Source organism: Geotrypetes seraphini, chromosome 11 (genome assembly GCF_902459505.1).
Source record: "Geotrypetes seraphini chromosome 11, aGeoSer1.1, whole genome shotgun sequence".
NCBI classification, from domain to species: domain Eukaryota; kingdom Metazoa; phylum Chordata; class Amphibia; order Gymnophiona; family Dermophiidae; genus Geotrypetes; species Geotrypetes seraphini.
In genome coordinates, this window is record NC_047094.1 from 67,867,111 (window position 1) to 67,882,236 (window position 15,126).

The following is a 15,126-nucleotide window of genomic DNA, read 5'->3' on the forward strand; positions in this document are numbered from 1 at the left end:
CCTGCACTCGCGGTTTCATATAATTGCGATTTTTTTTCTGGGGAGGGAGAAAATTAAAAACAAAAGTCTTCATGTAAAAAAAATCCATCTTTTTTTCCTCCCTGCCGCCTTCCCGGCCTTACCTGGTGGTCTAGAGGGCTTTCGGGGCAGGAGCGATCTTCCTACGCTCCTGCCCCGTGCAGATCGCTATGAGGAAATGGCTGCTGGGAGTTCCCGTAGTCTCTCGAGACTACGTCGGAAACTCCCTACAGCCATTTCCTGATGGCGATCTGCATGGGGCAGGAGCATAGGAAGATCGCTCCTGCCCCGAAAACCCTCTAGACCACCAGGTAAGGCCGGGAAGGCAGCAGGGAGGTGGGGGTGGGTCAGAGCCGGATAATCGCGGTTTTTCGGCATTCGCGGTCCGGCTCTGCCCGTATCCCCCGCGAATGACGAGGGAGAAGTGTATAGCAAATCCCTGTGCACCTAGCAGGGGCTTGAAAACACTCTCAGGGTGGATCAGGCATTTCAGGGAAAGGCCAATAGGTCAATTTCAGGGAATCTCTAAAGCAGGGGTGCCCACACTTTTTGGGCTTGCGAGCTACTTTTTAAATGACCAAGTCAAAATAATCTACCAACAATAAAATTTTTAAAAAAACACAAAGCACACTGTATGCATAGAAAATGTTAATCATCATTCTTATTCCAGGGTTTTTCAAAGAGGTCAAAGCAGATGACTCTAAGCACTATCACCTCAATAACAACCATACAAAAATAGACAAATATACCCCCTCCCTTTTTACTAAACCACGATAGCAGTTTTTAGCGCAGGGAGCTGCGCTGAATGCCCAGCGCTGCTCTCGACACTCATAGGCTCCCTGCGCTAAAAACCTCTATTGCGGTTTAGTAAAAGGGGACCTTAGTGTAAAATATAGACAGCAGATATAAATTCAGACACATTTTGATCACTAAATTTAAAATAAAATAATTTTCCCTACCTTGTCTGGTGATTTCATGAGTCTCTGGTTGCACTTTCTTCTTCTGACTGTGCATACAATCTTTCTTCCCTTCTTTTAGCCTGTATGCTTCTTCTCCTCCAGACCTCATTCCTTCCCCCCAACTTTTCCTTCCTCTTCCCTGCCCTTTCTTTCTCTCTGCCTCCCTTTCATTTTTTTCTGTTTCTCTTCTTTCCTTCTGTATCCCTGCCTGCCCTTTTTCTTTCTTTCTCCCTGCCCTTCCCCAAGCCACTGCCACTGCCATTACCATCGGGAACCAGGATCCAAACACCACCAATAACAGGCCCCAAGCTCTCCCTGCTTCGGCCAACCAGCATTCCTCTCCCCGACGTCAATTCTGCCGTCGGGAAGAGGAAGGCTGATCAGCCCAAGATCGTGATCAACCTATTGGGGGAAATGCTGCCGGGTCCTGCCTTCGCGGAAACAGAAAGTAGGCAGGACCCGGCAGGAACAAGAACAAATGCTTCACTAACCTGTCTCCCGCATTAGCCCGTAGCGAACGCTTGCTTCAGGGCTCTCAATATGTGCATGCCGGCTTCCCTTCTACCCCCCTCCCCGGACATAACTTCCGGTTTTGGAGGGAAGAGAAGAAAAGCCGGCACACACACGTTAGAGCCCGGAGCATAAGTTCGCTAGGGGCTGAAATCTCCAAGCCGGTTTTTTGGGTTTTTTTTTTTAATGTTCAGCAGCGGCAGATGACAGCTGGTCGGACCGCCCAGCTAAAAGGCCCTAGGGAGAACACTGGAGAGGAAGGCTGATCGGCCCGTAGATCAGGACGGCAACACGAGTGCGATCGACTCGAGTTGCCTTCCTGAGCTACTGTTCGAGAGCGATCGACGCGTTGGGCACCCCTGCTCTAAAGGAATTAGGCTTAATCTAGCATTCAGCTCATGGACCTTGTGCTGAGAGCTGGGCCACCTTCCCTCTCAACCAGGATACTTCTCTGTATACCAAACACTGAAATGAAAAAAAAATTCTGCTGCACCACTCCAGAAGCTGTCACCATCTGCTGGAAACAATAATGACTATCCAGGGCTGCATCATTAAGTTTTTTGAAAGAATGTTGTCACTAGAAGGTTGTGTTCTCTGACTCCATCTGCTGGTAGGGTGGCATAAACCCATACAATCTGGATAGTCTAGCAAGAAGAAAAAGAACCCTTAATTCCAGTCTGCTTCTCTCACCGTACTAGGATCAAGCTGGAAGCGAAGTGCATCCATCTTTGCCTTTTCATACTCAGCTCGAGTGATGCAAATTTCACTGTTTCCTCGGCAAAACTCTAGGCATGGTTTACAGGTGCCACCATTTACAGCAGAGCCCACAAAAAGTGGCTTACACTTCTCACAGTGTAAACCCTGAAATAAAAGGGAAATAGATTAATCTTATCACAATTCATGCCAGAAAGAGAAAAAGCGATCACTCCCATTATCACACATCATTTCCACACAAAGTAAGAGAGAGAAACTAGCTCTTATCACTGCCCTGCCAATTGCTGGTTACCATGGTGTTATTGAAGCACTCGAGGCACTGGTCCTGGGCTCCCAATCCAGCACAGTTACTGTGTTTATTGCACTGACACTCCACCGAGCAGTTCTGCCCCACGTATCCAAAGTGGCATTGGCACCGGTTTGGCTCCACACAGGTTCCATTCACGCAGCCCTGGTCACACACTGGCCGGCACAGTCCAGTCACACTGTACAGTAAGGGGAATGTACAGCATAAGTCACTGACCTTACACTTGTATGTTTCAAACAAAAATCAGGTCACACTTGAACAGAATATGCTAGCAGATAAAGACCATTTAGTCAACTTAATTTGCCCATTTATGTCTGACTACTGTGCTCCCACAGAATTAGATTTTTCTCCTCCTTCTCTTGCCCTACCACAAAGCTCCTTTTTGCCTGATCTAAGTATTTTTACCTCTCATTTTATATGAGTAACTCGACTTTACCATAGGGAACACAGGCTTCCAATAGCTTACTGTATGCCCCTAATGCTCAAGAGATTACTTTGTCTTACCTTTTACCACATCTCAAAATGTCACTGGGGCCTCAACACATTACCTTAGACAAAGTATTCTTGAGTGATAAGGTAGGCAGGTAGCCTCATAAAAATCTTCTCAACTTCTCAAAGAAGAGAGGAAAATATTTTTTTTAATTAAATTTCTTCAAGAGAAATAGATGTTATAATTAGTGTGTACTGAATGTTTGAAATACTGTTATTGAGTTTAATAAGTAAAGATGATCAATATAAATTATATGATGACACCATGTAACAATTTTTTTCCTGGGTAATAAGTGTCCTTTCTTAATTGCCTATGCCACAAAAGTATAGAAAATAGCTAACATTCCCCTCAAACTTTCCTTTTGTGACCAGGACATTGATATTTTGAAAATTTACCTTTCTTGCAGAACATTCCAGATTGATATAGCCCTTTTGCCATCTAGGCTCAAGCAGTGGAACTTATTGGATGAAAGTGTGCAAGTCACAGATCAGAAGAATCATCACCAAGCTTTGTCCACCTTCTTCACCCATCAAGATGGACTCTGCTTCTGCCACAATGTGACCAGTCTGTTTGAGGCAATTGGAATCGCCTGTAACCCGAAACAATGGTGTCTCTTAATTGATAGTTCACCCAGGAGCATCAAAGGCGTGCTGCACTATAATGGGAACAAGAACCTGTCTCTTCCACTGGCTCACTACTCAATGCACGTCAAAGAAGATTATAACAGCATCAAGACCTTGCTAAGCGCCTTGAAGTATGATGAGTACAGCTGGGAGGTCATTGGAGATTTCAAAATGGTAGAATTTCCTAATGAATCTCCAAGGCAGTTTATCAAGTTTCCCTATCATCTCTGTCTTTGGGTCAGCAGGGAAACAAAGGCAGACAACAGTGGACCGAGTTCTCTGTGGAGAGAAACATCAAATGGGAAGCAGAGGTAGAGTGATTTTTGGTAACTAACTGCAAAACCCAGAAACTCCAGATGAACTGTTGAATTGATAGCTAGATGAGCCTCCTGAGGTGAAGGAGCTTTGATCAATCAGTTGTCTAGATAAGGGAACACATGAAAGGCATAAGAGCGGAGTGTTGCAACCACTACTTTGTGAAGATTCTTGGGTGCTGAAGCCAGGCCAAATGGAAGTACCTTGTATTGGTAGTGGTAAATGCCTATTCGAAAGTGTATATATTTTCTATGGGCTGGGAAAGCGCAAGTATTTATATGGGCTAGGAAGATGGGAATATGTGTGTAGGCTACCTTGAGATCTAGAAAGCAAAGCCATCATTCAGATCTAATAGCGGTAAGAGAGTTCCCAAAAAGACCATGCAAAACTTCTCCTTTATTAAGTATTTGTTGAGAGCACGGAGGTCTAGAATCGGACGTAGCCCTTCAGTCTTCTTTGGTATGAGAAAATATTTGGTTAGAACCCTCGGGCCCTTCTTCTGTAATGGAAATGCTTCAATGGCATTGAGTTGAATGGAAAGGCAAGGGAAGGGAATGGGGACTTGTATACTGCCTTTTTGTGGCTTTGGCATTCAAAGCGGTGGGCACTGGAGGATTAAGTGACTTGCTTAGGGTCACAAGGAACAGCACTAGGATTTGATCTTACAACCTCTGGGTGTAGAGGCAGCAGCTCTACCAGTGAACTGAGGGCTGAGAGCTCTTGAAGAAGGGTGGTCTGCTGGGTGTTGAAAACAGAATCTTTTGGAAGACAATCTAGAGTTGTTCTTTATAGATATAGGGCATAACCATGTTGCACTATATTGAGGACCCACTGGTCTGATGTGTTGGAAGTGAATAAGACAAACTCCAATGAGTAGATCTTGGGAAGGAGGCTGCTGAATGTTGGCTAGGCTCTCCAGAATAAAGTAAAAAAAGACTGCTGGGATTTTTGTTGAGTCTGAGGTTGGTTCTTTTGAGCTCTCTGCTGCTTAGAATGTCTTTATGCAGATTGGTTATAGAAGACGATGGGACATACCTGCACCTAGAATAATAAGAAAAATGCTTGGGATTATAAAATCATTTGGTTGTGTGAGGTTTGGAAGTTCGAGCAGAGGAAAGTATAGACATGGACTGTTCATATCTAGTGGATTTTCTGAGTATCCTCCTCAGCTTTTCCCCAAAGAGCTCATTGCCTAAGCAGGGAAAATTGGCTAGACATTCCTGCACATTGGCATCTAGATCAGTCATGCCTGCCTCCCATGACAATCGATAAAGCGGATGCTCTGGAGGTGGCATCAAAGGCGTCAAAAACAGATCTGGCCATGTACTTTCGGATTACGAAAAGGTCAATGGTAATATGTTGGAAACTGAGTAATTAAACGTCTGGGATATATTGTTCATAGTGTGACAAACTCTGAACTAATGACTTCTTATAGGTGATCATATAGAAGTTATAGCTCAAAATCCAGCTAATCACTATTGAATTTTGAAATAAACAACGGCCAAATTTATTGAATATCCTTCCCTCTCTGCCCGGAGGGGTACTAACATATCTTCTGAAGCTGCTAGCTTTTATTAGAGCGTATTCTATCAGGTGTAACTGGTGCTGCAGCTGAGGCTTGTCAAAACATGGGCATGACTGAACTCTATAGAGAGAATCCAACTTCCTTGGGGCGATCAGAACCAATAGTGTTATTTCCCAGTTCTTAAACTCTGTATCCTTCAAAAGGTTATGGAATGGAAGTTTGAGACAGTCCTTTGGTATCCACAGCATCGATGAGTTCAGCTTGTGGCTCTGAGTCAAGCTCCAGTTTAATTGGCAGGACATGACCCATTTGCCTGATGTAGTGTGTAAAGGAGAGGCTCTCTGGTGGAGATCTCCTGTGAAGTGGTGGAGGAGATGGATCTGAAGAGAGCCCATATGATTCTACAGCTGAGAGTTCAGGGCATTCAAAAGAAGAATGATTGGATAGGTCCGAATCAATCTTTAATGTCCTGTTGTGGAGACTGTGCTGTCGAGGGGGAACATCAAGAAATACTCCTGGATCTTTTAAGACATCGATCCGATGTAGAGTGTGAGGAGCTTCAGCAACGAGATGAAGTTGTTCTCCCAGACCTTGAGTGTTAGTGGTGGGGAGTACTAGACCTTGCCCTCAAAAACCACTTAGAGTGCTGCTCTGATTGGGCTGGTACCGGTTGGACTTTTTTCCTTCATAAGAACATAAGAATAGCCTTACTGGATTAGACCAATGGACCATCCAGCCCAGTAGCTCATCTTCATGGTGGCCAATTCAGGTCACTAGTACCTGGCAAAATCCTAAATACTAGCAACATTCCATGCTACCAGATCCAGGGCAATCAGTGGGTTCTCTCATGTTTATCTCAATAACAGATTTTGGACTTTTCCTCCATAAGAACATAAACCATAGCCGGGGCTTAAGACAGGGTACCGGTACTGTGGGTGTCATTAGTACAGATGGTGCTGTAGGGTGTCGAAGCATTAGTGACCTTGATGAGGCACACTTTGGAGGAGACACTACTTGAAGGGAAGGTGATCAAGCCTTAGCATGTTGGCACTTAGATTACAATGTGAATACCTGAGACACTGCCGAGATGGGGAAGCATGCTTATGCTTCTTAGTTTTCTTAGTAGATCTAGATGGTGGCACCAAAGACGACGTTGATACCAGTGATTGCCTTGATGCTGAAGTCATTTTGGTATTAGATGTGGTCAACATCATCGATGTTCCAGATCTGAATAATTTTTCGTCTGGAGCCTCCGCATCTTCAGTGATCTTTTCTAAAGTTGGAAGCAACGCAGACACGAGTCTATCCTGTACGCAGGACCAAGACACTGAAGGCACCAGCTATGTGGATCAGAGACTGAACTGGTCCTGTTGTATTGGTGCGAAGGTTTTGATATGGAGGAAAAGACCACCAGTGCTAGATCGAAGGACTCAATGGTCCAGGAAGGTTGAGTAAGTTGGAACCTGAAAAAAAAATTAACGCTCCCAGCCTGAAAACTGGCTTGGAATGGGCCAAAGGCCCAAAAATCCAAAGTGGGGAAAAATTAAGAAAAATTAAAGAAAAGTTAAATATAACACAAAACTGAGAAGGCACTAAAAAAACTGGAAAGGCAACCAAAAAAAAAAAAATCAAGTTTTTGCAAGTTTAGACTGATTCTAAACTAACACAGCTCTCTCTTCAGCTCCGCTGAAAACTGATGGTTCCGTGAGCCAACACTGGGCGGAAGGGCACCAGCTCAAGCATAATACGGGCAAGTCTTGAGACCTTCAAAAACTTTAAAGTGGCAGTACATTTTTGCACTGTCCATACCGGGCTCCGTGAATGTCGTCACTCACAGAAGAGAATATACTGCCTGCTTGTCCTGGGACAATATCATGTTCCTTTCACCACAGAAGGCTTCCATTGGCCATCAATTTTTTAATCTGGTTGCTTAAAAAGCCTCACTCACTTCTTACTTTTTGATCCTACTCCAAGGCTATTAGTGCACTTGTCCAGAGTATCTCTCTCCCTGCAAAAACACATGCACAGGTAAGATCACACTCACTTGTCCAAGGTGTAGCCCTTCTTGCAGGTGCACTCATAACCCTGTGACATGTCGCTACAGTTCTGGGTCTCATTGCAGTCATGGTGGTTATTCAGGCACTCATTCTCAGGGGGGCAGGACATGAAGGCCCATTGATCCTCAGAGCTGTTGCAGTTCAGTCCCAGTTCTATGACAGGGAAGAGATAAGAGACACTCAACGCTCTTCTTATTATAGTTTCCATGAACAGAGAGCCTCCCTTACCAGACTTTTCATGACTCACTAAAGATTTGGCTAGATTTGATCTTTTGTTATCTCTGAGTCAAAGAAATTATACATTTGATATGCAAACTAGAGTCTTAGGTGTGCAATTGAATAATTTGTTGACAATGGAGTATCAGGTCAACTTAGTTAATAAGAAATTGTTTGGGCTGTTAAGAAAATTATGTGCTGCTCAAAAATATTTTGATAAATCAGTTCTTGCAATTTTGGTTCAATCACTCATCCTATCCCAGATGGACTATTGCAACATAGTCTATTTAGTTTGTACTAAAGGGTTATTAAACATAGAAACATGACGGCAGATGAAGAGATTACAAATGGTGCAGAACACTACAGTTAGGGTGATCTTTTTTATTCCTAAATATGACAGTTACTCCATATTTTATCAAATTATACTAGTTGCCAATGAATGCAAGGATTTATTTTAAGCTTTGTGTTATGATTTTTAAGATCACATATGGTCAGGTGCCATAGTATTTAATGGAATTAATTACTTTTTTAGTGGGTAGGCCAGGTCAGGTTTCACAGAAGCAATTTTCGTCTCCAAAGGCAATCAAGTCATTCATTCATTAGAATGCTTTGGGGTTGTTTTTTTTCTACCAAGCTCCTTCAATTTGGTATGAACTTCCCATTCTAATTAGATCAGAGGATTGTTATATAATTTTTAGAAAACTTCTTCAAACATTCTTGTTTAAGAAATTTTTATCATGAATACTGATGTTATATTTTGTTTGTAAATATACATAGAAAGATTAAGTTCTTGCCTTGATAATCTTTTTTGTAAACAGGTGTGTCATTCTGGCAAGTGGGTAGTGAATCCAAACCTGCACACTATGCAGAAGGAATCAATCACATAGACACATGACGGCAGATAAAGGTCAAATGGTCCATCCAGTCTGCCTATCCACAACATCAACTATCTCCTACTCTCCTTAAGAGATCTCATGTGCGTGTCTCGCGTTTTCTTGAATTCAGACAGGATCTTTATTTCCACCTCCTCTACCATTTTCCTCCTTCCTCAGTGGAGTGTACTGCCCCCTTCAGTTTGTACCAAAGCAGGAAAGAGCTCCTACAACAAATACAAGGAGAGGTATGAGGATATTCCCCGATAACAGTTCTTTTTTGCTCTGCAAGAAGTATACTACAGTAAACACAAGTTATGAACAATGTGAAGCAATCGGAAAGAAAATGACAGTATAAAAACCACAAGCTTAACATTTAAAGAGCTCAAAACTATTTTCAGCAAGAAGGAAACCCTTGTATCTGAAATCTTTAAGAAAGATCTCTGAAGGAAAGTGCCTTCAGCTCCGAGACCTTTCTTGCCAAAGTGATAGCTACTAAGAAGGCCGTCTTTACCAAGAGATCCATCAAAGATGTCTGCTGTAAGGGTTCATACAGAGCCTTGGTCAGTCCCTGTAGGACAATGTTAAGGTTCCAAGACAGAAACAGCTGGCAAACAGGCGGACGCAACCTGAGCACCCCCTTCAGAAACCTAGTTACATCTGGGTGAAAAGGCCAACAAGACTTGTTTCCCTTGAGCTCTGAAACACAAAATACCAGACACTTGTATTCTAAGAGAACTTACTGTCGGCCCCTTTTCGAGTCCTACTTGGATAAAACTAGCAACAGAGACCAGAGCTTGTAGCAGTTCTATCTGTTCTTTAATACACCAGTGCTAAAACATCTCCCAGGCATTAGCATAAGCTGAGACCTTGGATGGCTTCTTGGCTCTAAGGAGGGTAGGAATAACCACCTATGAACATCCCCTGCGCAATAACTCTACACGCTCAAGAGTCATGCCGTTAAGACCAAAGCGTTCCAGCTCTTCTAAGGCCACTGGCCTCTGAGTCAGCAACTCTGGATGAACTGGGAACCAGAGATACGTGTCTCTCAAGTAGAATCAGATCCAAGTAACAAGGCCTCTGCGGTCAATCTGGGGCTACCAGGACAACCATTCTTGGGTGATCTGTAATCCTGTGTAGTACTTGGCCTATTATGGGCCACAGTGGAAACACGTACAAGAATTTCCTTTCTGGACAGGGCTGAACCAAGGTGTCCAGGCCAGCATTTCCTGGCTCGCATCTGCGACTGAAAAAAATGTTTCACTTTATTGTTCTCTGACGTGATCATCAAATCGAAGGTTGAAATCCCCATCAATGCACAATGCTTCATAAGGCCTCGGGGATAATACCCACTCTCCCAGATGTAGCACCTTTCTTCTGAGAAAATCGGCATGGACATTGTCGACTCCAGCTACATGTGCCGCTGATTTTGCTTGCAGATGGGCCTCTGCCCATCTGAACAACTGCACTCTTGGTGCCTCCTTGTTGACTACTGCTGTGACATTGTCCAAGAAGACTCTGACTTCCTTGCCTTTCAAGAATTTCTCCAACTTTAGCAATGCTAGTCAAATGGTCCTTAGCTCTAGCCTTCCTCTGAATCGGAAGTCCATTGTCCTTGAACTGGGTGACCATTGCAATGACCTCCCTAGCCATAAAGGCTGGCATCAATCAGAATCTCCCATGAATCCAACCAAAGGGGCAGACCCTTCGAGAATGATTGTATACGCAGTAGTGCTGCCTGATTCGCAATTCAAATCGATTCACCGATTCACTTCAGGTGAATCGATTCAAATCGATTTGATTTTGTAAAAAAAATCGAACTCACCGATTCGTCTGCCCCCTTGCTAGAGACCCGTTCGGGCTTTCCCTCTGCCACCAGAATCCTTCCATCTAATGTAACTTCTGGTTTTGCAAAACAGGAAGTTAAACCAGAAGGACTCCGGTGGCAGAGGGAAAGCCAAGTGGACCTCTGGGTGCAGAACGGCGGCAACAAGGTGATTTTTAATTGGTTGGCTAGCAGCAGATGCCCGTGCCTCATCTTCCCGCATGCACACCCACCTACATGCACCGTTCTTGCTGCTGCTGCTGCTCAGTGGCACGTGCATGCTCTTCCGAGTCCTGCCAGCTACTGGCCTTTCATCGGCCACATGACGGCCAGAGCCCCGCGCACCTGCGAGCACCGGGTGACGTGGTGCCACACGGGGCTCCCGAGGAGCAGTGCGAGCGCATTGTAAGTGCACCAGTGCGAAGACGCTTCTCACTTGGCTTTTGCAAGGCCTGCATCTTCTGTAGCTCACAGGATGTCCGCTGTGTGAAGCACCTGGAGCTCTTGGTAGGTGTCACAATACACGAGTGTTGCCCTCTGCCAACCAAATACTGGACTTCTGTGTTGGGAGTCAGAGCTGGGGGAGAGGGGAGATGGACTTGGAGTTGGTGGACTGGAGAAGGAGAGATGGGGAGAAGATGGAGGGGGAAGAAGGATGGACTTGGGGGAGAGGAGAGTTGGGGGAAGGGAGGGATAGAAGAAATAATGGATCTAAAAACAGGAGAGGGAGGGAAATGGTGGACAATAGGATTTAGGGAAGGAACAGAAAGGGAGAGAAGTTGTACACGGGGGGTAAGATACTAGATAGGAGGGTAGTTGGGAAGAGAAAGGGAGAGCTAATGGAACCTGGGGAGGTGGGGAAGGAGGGAGAGATGCTGGATGAAAGGGTAGTTGAGAAAAGGTGGATCTGGGGATGGAGACGAAAAAAAGGAAAGATGCCAGACCTCCGGGGGAGGGAAGGGAAACAGAAGGGGAGGACAGAGATAGAAGATGGATGGTTAGCATGAAGAAAGAAAGAGATCCTGGCAAGTGAGTTATCAGAAGACAACCAGAGCCTGGGACCAACAAGATCTGAATAATGACCAGACAACAAAAAGGTAGAAAAAATAATTTTATTTTCTATTTTGTGATTACAATATGTCAGATTTGAAATGTGTATCCTGCCAGAGGTGGTGGTAGACCGCGAACATGAGCTAGGATTTAACAGAGAGAGGAAAAGTATTTTTTGGTTATTTTGTTTACACCACAGCGCCAGTGTGGGTAGGAGACGTGCAAAGGGGATGAAGAGGCTATAAAATAAACCCACCAGGATGTTTTGAAAAAAAAAAATACCCATTTGGGCAGGAAAATCGAATCGAAAAATCGATTCAATAGGCTGAATCGAATCAAAATATTTTTTCCTGAATTGGGCAGCACTAATACGCAGCCACCAGCGTAAGCTGGTCCTTGTTTCCTTTGTCCAAGGCAATGGCATCTGAAGCGAATCCTTTTGAGGAATCTAATGGGTCAGAAGAAAGTTCTGTAGTGGCTGAATGTGTGTCTTTGCCCAGGGTACCACTTCTATTGTTGCTGTCATGGATACTAGGACTTAAGAGTTAGTGCCATGCAGTTGGAGCTTTTATGGCCAACATGTCCACTATTTGCTTGCAAAGTTTCTGTCTGGGTCCCTCTGGAAGATAAGACATGGCCTTCCACCTTGGGCTGGCACCAGATGGCTCTTTCAAAAATTCACAATCTATCCCAGGGTCTGTAATACCTGTATCACTTGTGCAACTGCCTTTTTTTCCCTCCGCTTAGGACGGGGCTCTTATCAACCAATTGTCCAGGTACAGGTGTAACTGTAATGCCATTTTGCGGAAATGCATTGTTGCCACCATCATCTTGGGGAATGTGCAAGGTGCTGTTGCCAGACCAAAGAGAAGTGTTGAGAACTGATAATGTCTCTGCAGCACATGAAATCTTAAAACTTCCTGTGCTCCTGAAAAATGGGGCTATGGAGGTAAACCATCAGATCCAGGGAAACAAGGAATTCCCCCGGCACTACAGATGCAAATGACCGACTGGACAGTCTACATGCATATCCTTTCTTGGGCACAATAAAGTACCGTATATGGAATACCTGCCCAAGTCCGATGGCTCGAATATCCAGCATTCTCTGCACTATAGCAAGAACTTCGCTTACTTTCTCCAGCCTGCTGGCTGATAAGTTTACAAACAAATCCAGTAGAGGAAGGGCAAATTCAAGCCATCTGTCCCTGGTGATTTGCTTCCATGCCTCCACAGAGTCTGCCACACGTCTCCTGATATGTAGTGGGGACGCTTTGGCTCTGGCGTCATCATGCTTTTTTAGTGTATGTTGCTGGGGGAGAAACAGAAGACCAAGGTCCCCTGTCCCCTGTGAATCTCTGGTGGGATCCTTGAAAGGGTCTCTGAGATGAGGCTCATCCTGAATACTGGTGAAACCACCATGAGCCTCAAAAATCAGACCGCCCAGCGCCTCTAGTTGACCTTGGTCTACTGTCTGGTAAAGATTTCAGGCAATGATCTACCACACTAACCATAAGGTCATCAATCCCCTTTTTCCAAACAACATTTGCCCTCTGAAGGGAAGTTTACCGAGTGTGGCTTTAGAGGCTGAGTCTTCCACCTACTGCCCAATCCAGAGCATTCTAAGGGCTGAGATAGAATAAGCAGAGACTTTGCTCATAACCCTGATATCATAGAGGGCATTAGCTATATAATCCACCCCTACTACTACTAACAAGGGAACGGATCAACATCCCCTGAAGGAGACCGAAGGAAAGTGGTATGTCAGGCATGCGCCACAAACAAGGCCGTTGCTGCTGCTTTAATTCCCAAGGCTAAGTTCTCGAACTGCCTCTTAAGAATCACATCTACTCTGCGATCCTGTGCATCCTTCCATAATAACAAATAACAAATAATAACAGTTTATATACCGCAGGACCGTGAAGTTCTATGCAGTTTACAAAGATTAAAAGATGGTACAAATTGATTGAACTTAACAGAGGTGAAAGATAGTGGTTAACAGCTCAGGGAACCATTCAGTAGAGAGTTGTGTTTAATCACCTGAGATACCAGGGAGTCCACCTTGGGCTGTGTAAACAACTGCTGACATTTCTGAGCCATGGGGTATATATAGCTTGGACATGATCTTAGCCACCCTTAAGGAACCTTCAGGAGCATCCCATTGCTCCGTGACTAGGATAATCATGTCAAGATGCCAGGGGAAGGAAGTAAGTTGAGCCTTCACCCCACTCATTACTTAAAACTGTATAGCAGACGTGGATAGGGATTCTAAATTTAGTTCCTTCAGAGAATCCATAATAATCTTCAGCAACGCTTTGAACTTGAACAGGCAGCGCACAGATAGATCCTCCCCCTGATCCAGTGCAATCACCGCCTTCTGACTACCATTCCCCTACTGGGACCCTGAATCTCCTATCACTCTGTGCTAGCAAAGGTATGGACCCCGAAACCCCATGCTCCGAGTCTTTTTCAGACTGATCCTCTCTGCATCTTGAACCTTATCCTGTTCTGGGGGAAGGAAACTCAGATAGAAAATCCCCTTGATTCCTCTGGAAGCTTTGATGAGCTTTTCACATGAGACTTACAAAATCATGGGGCCCCCTTAGGGAATTCTGTTCTTCTCTTCTTCGGGTCCGTGGTGCCTATGCCTCTGCATTTTGCCAAACTGCAGTCCTGGGGCTTTGCGAGAAATTTTTTCTCCATAGTCATTTTAAACTTATTTGTAAGCCGCTTAGTTACCCTGTGATTTGCAGGATATCAAGAAACAAACTTTGAAACTCTCTGTTCCGGGGGGGAGGGAGGGGGATTAAGCACAAGGCTCTCGCCCCTCCCTCATATGTTCCATGACAGGTGGCTCAAAGTCGTTCCTCTACCGTCCTTCCTGCGCAAAACTGGCATGAAATGAGGGTAATGGGATCTGATGGGTTTATTATCAATGATTTTAAGGTCAAGCAATGGATTATGAGGCAAATGGAGAACTTTAAAATTATGAAATTCAAAATGGCCACCACAGCCGCGCTTTGGCACCAAAAACAGCTGAAAATGGCCAAACTCCAAAAACAAAAAAAACCCAGGATTTTGGAGGAGGGGAGACCCTCTAGGCAACCATAGAAACTACCAAAAACCTAGGCTGCAGACATCCTCTCTCTCTCCCCCCCTCCCCATTTTTCTAGATTGTAACAGTCTGTACTCAATGTGACATGCTGTGTTGCAAAGGTGCCTCAGCCTGCTTCAGCTCATATGTGAAGCTGGAACTTGGAGAAGGTTACTGCCTTAAACAAAAAAGCAGTCTTCCATGCTGAAATCTTCTGGCTGCCAGCTGCAGCAAGACCAGACTAGACCTCTACCCTCACTAAAACGTGCACGCAAAGGGGGAGGCAACATGCAGCCAGCACCTGAAAGTCTCCCAAAAGGACCACTATAGATACCAAATCAGCCTGCACTCAAACTCCTGAGAAATCAGAGGCGAGCTAGCATAGAAGGGAATGGTCCCCGAGCTCCAACAATCTTAGGCAGACTGGCTAGACAGGTACAACAAAGGGACTGGCCTGCCAGCTGCAGACTCTGAGTCTGCTTCTTCTCCTAGGCAGAGGTAACCCAGGATCACTGGAACTCTGTAGCACTGAAATCCTCCAAAATTTGATGACA

General features: G+C 44.8%; 1 protein-coding gene across 4 annotated transcripts in view; it reads right to left on the reverse strand.

Moving 5' to 3' along the window:
• MEGF8 (multiple EGF like domains 8) overlaps positions 1 to 15,126 on the reverse strand; it is a 201,476-nt gene that overhangs the window by 9,380 nt on the left and 176,970 nt on the right. For all 4 annotated transcript variants that reach the window (XM_033914129.1, XM_033914128.1, XM_033914131.1 and 1 more), the window contains 3 exons: positions 7,506 to 7,671; positions 2,494 to 2,686; positions 2,178 to 2,348 (listed from right to left, as the gene is read on the reverse strand). In XM_033914129.1, coding sequence (XP_033770020.1) covers positions 2,178 to 2,348; positions 2,494 to 2,686; positions 7,506 to 7,671 — 530 coding nt within the window. The remainder of the gene's footprint in view (positions 1 to 2,177; positions 2,349 to 2,493; positions 2,687 to 7,505; positions 7,672 to 15,126) is intronic.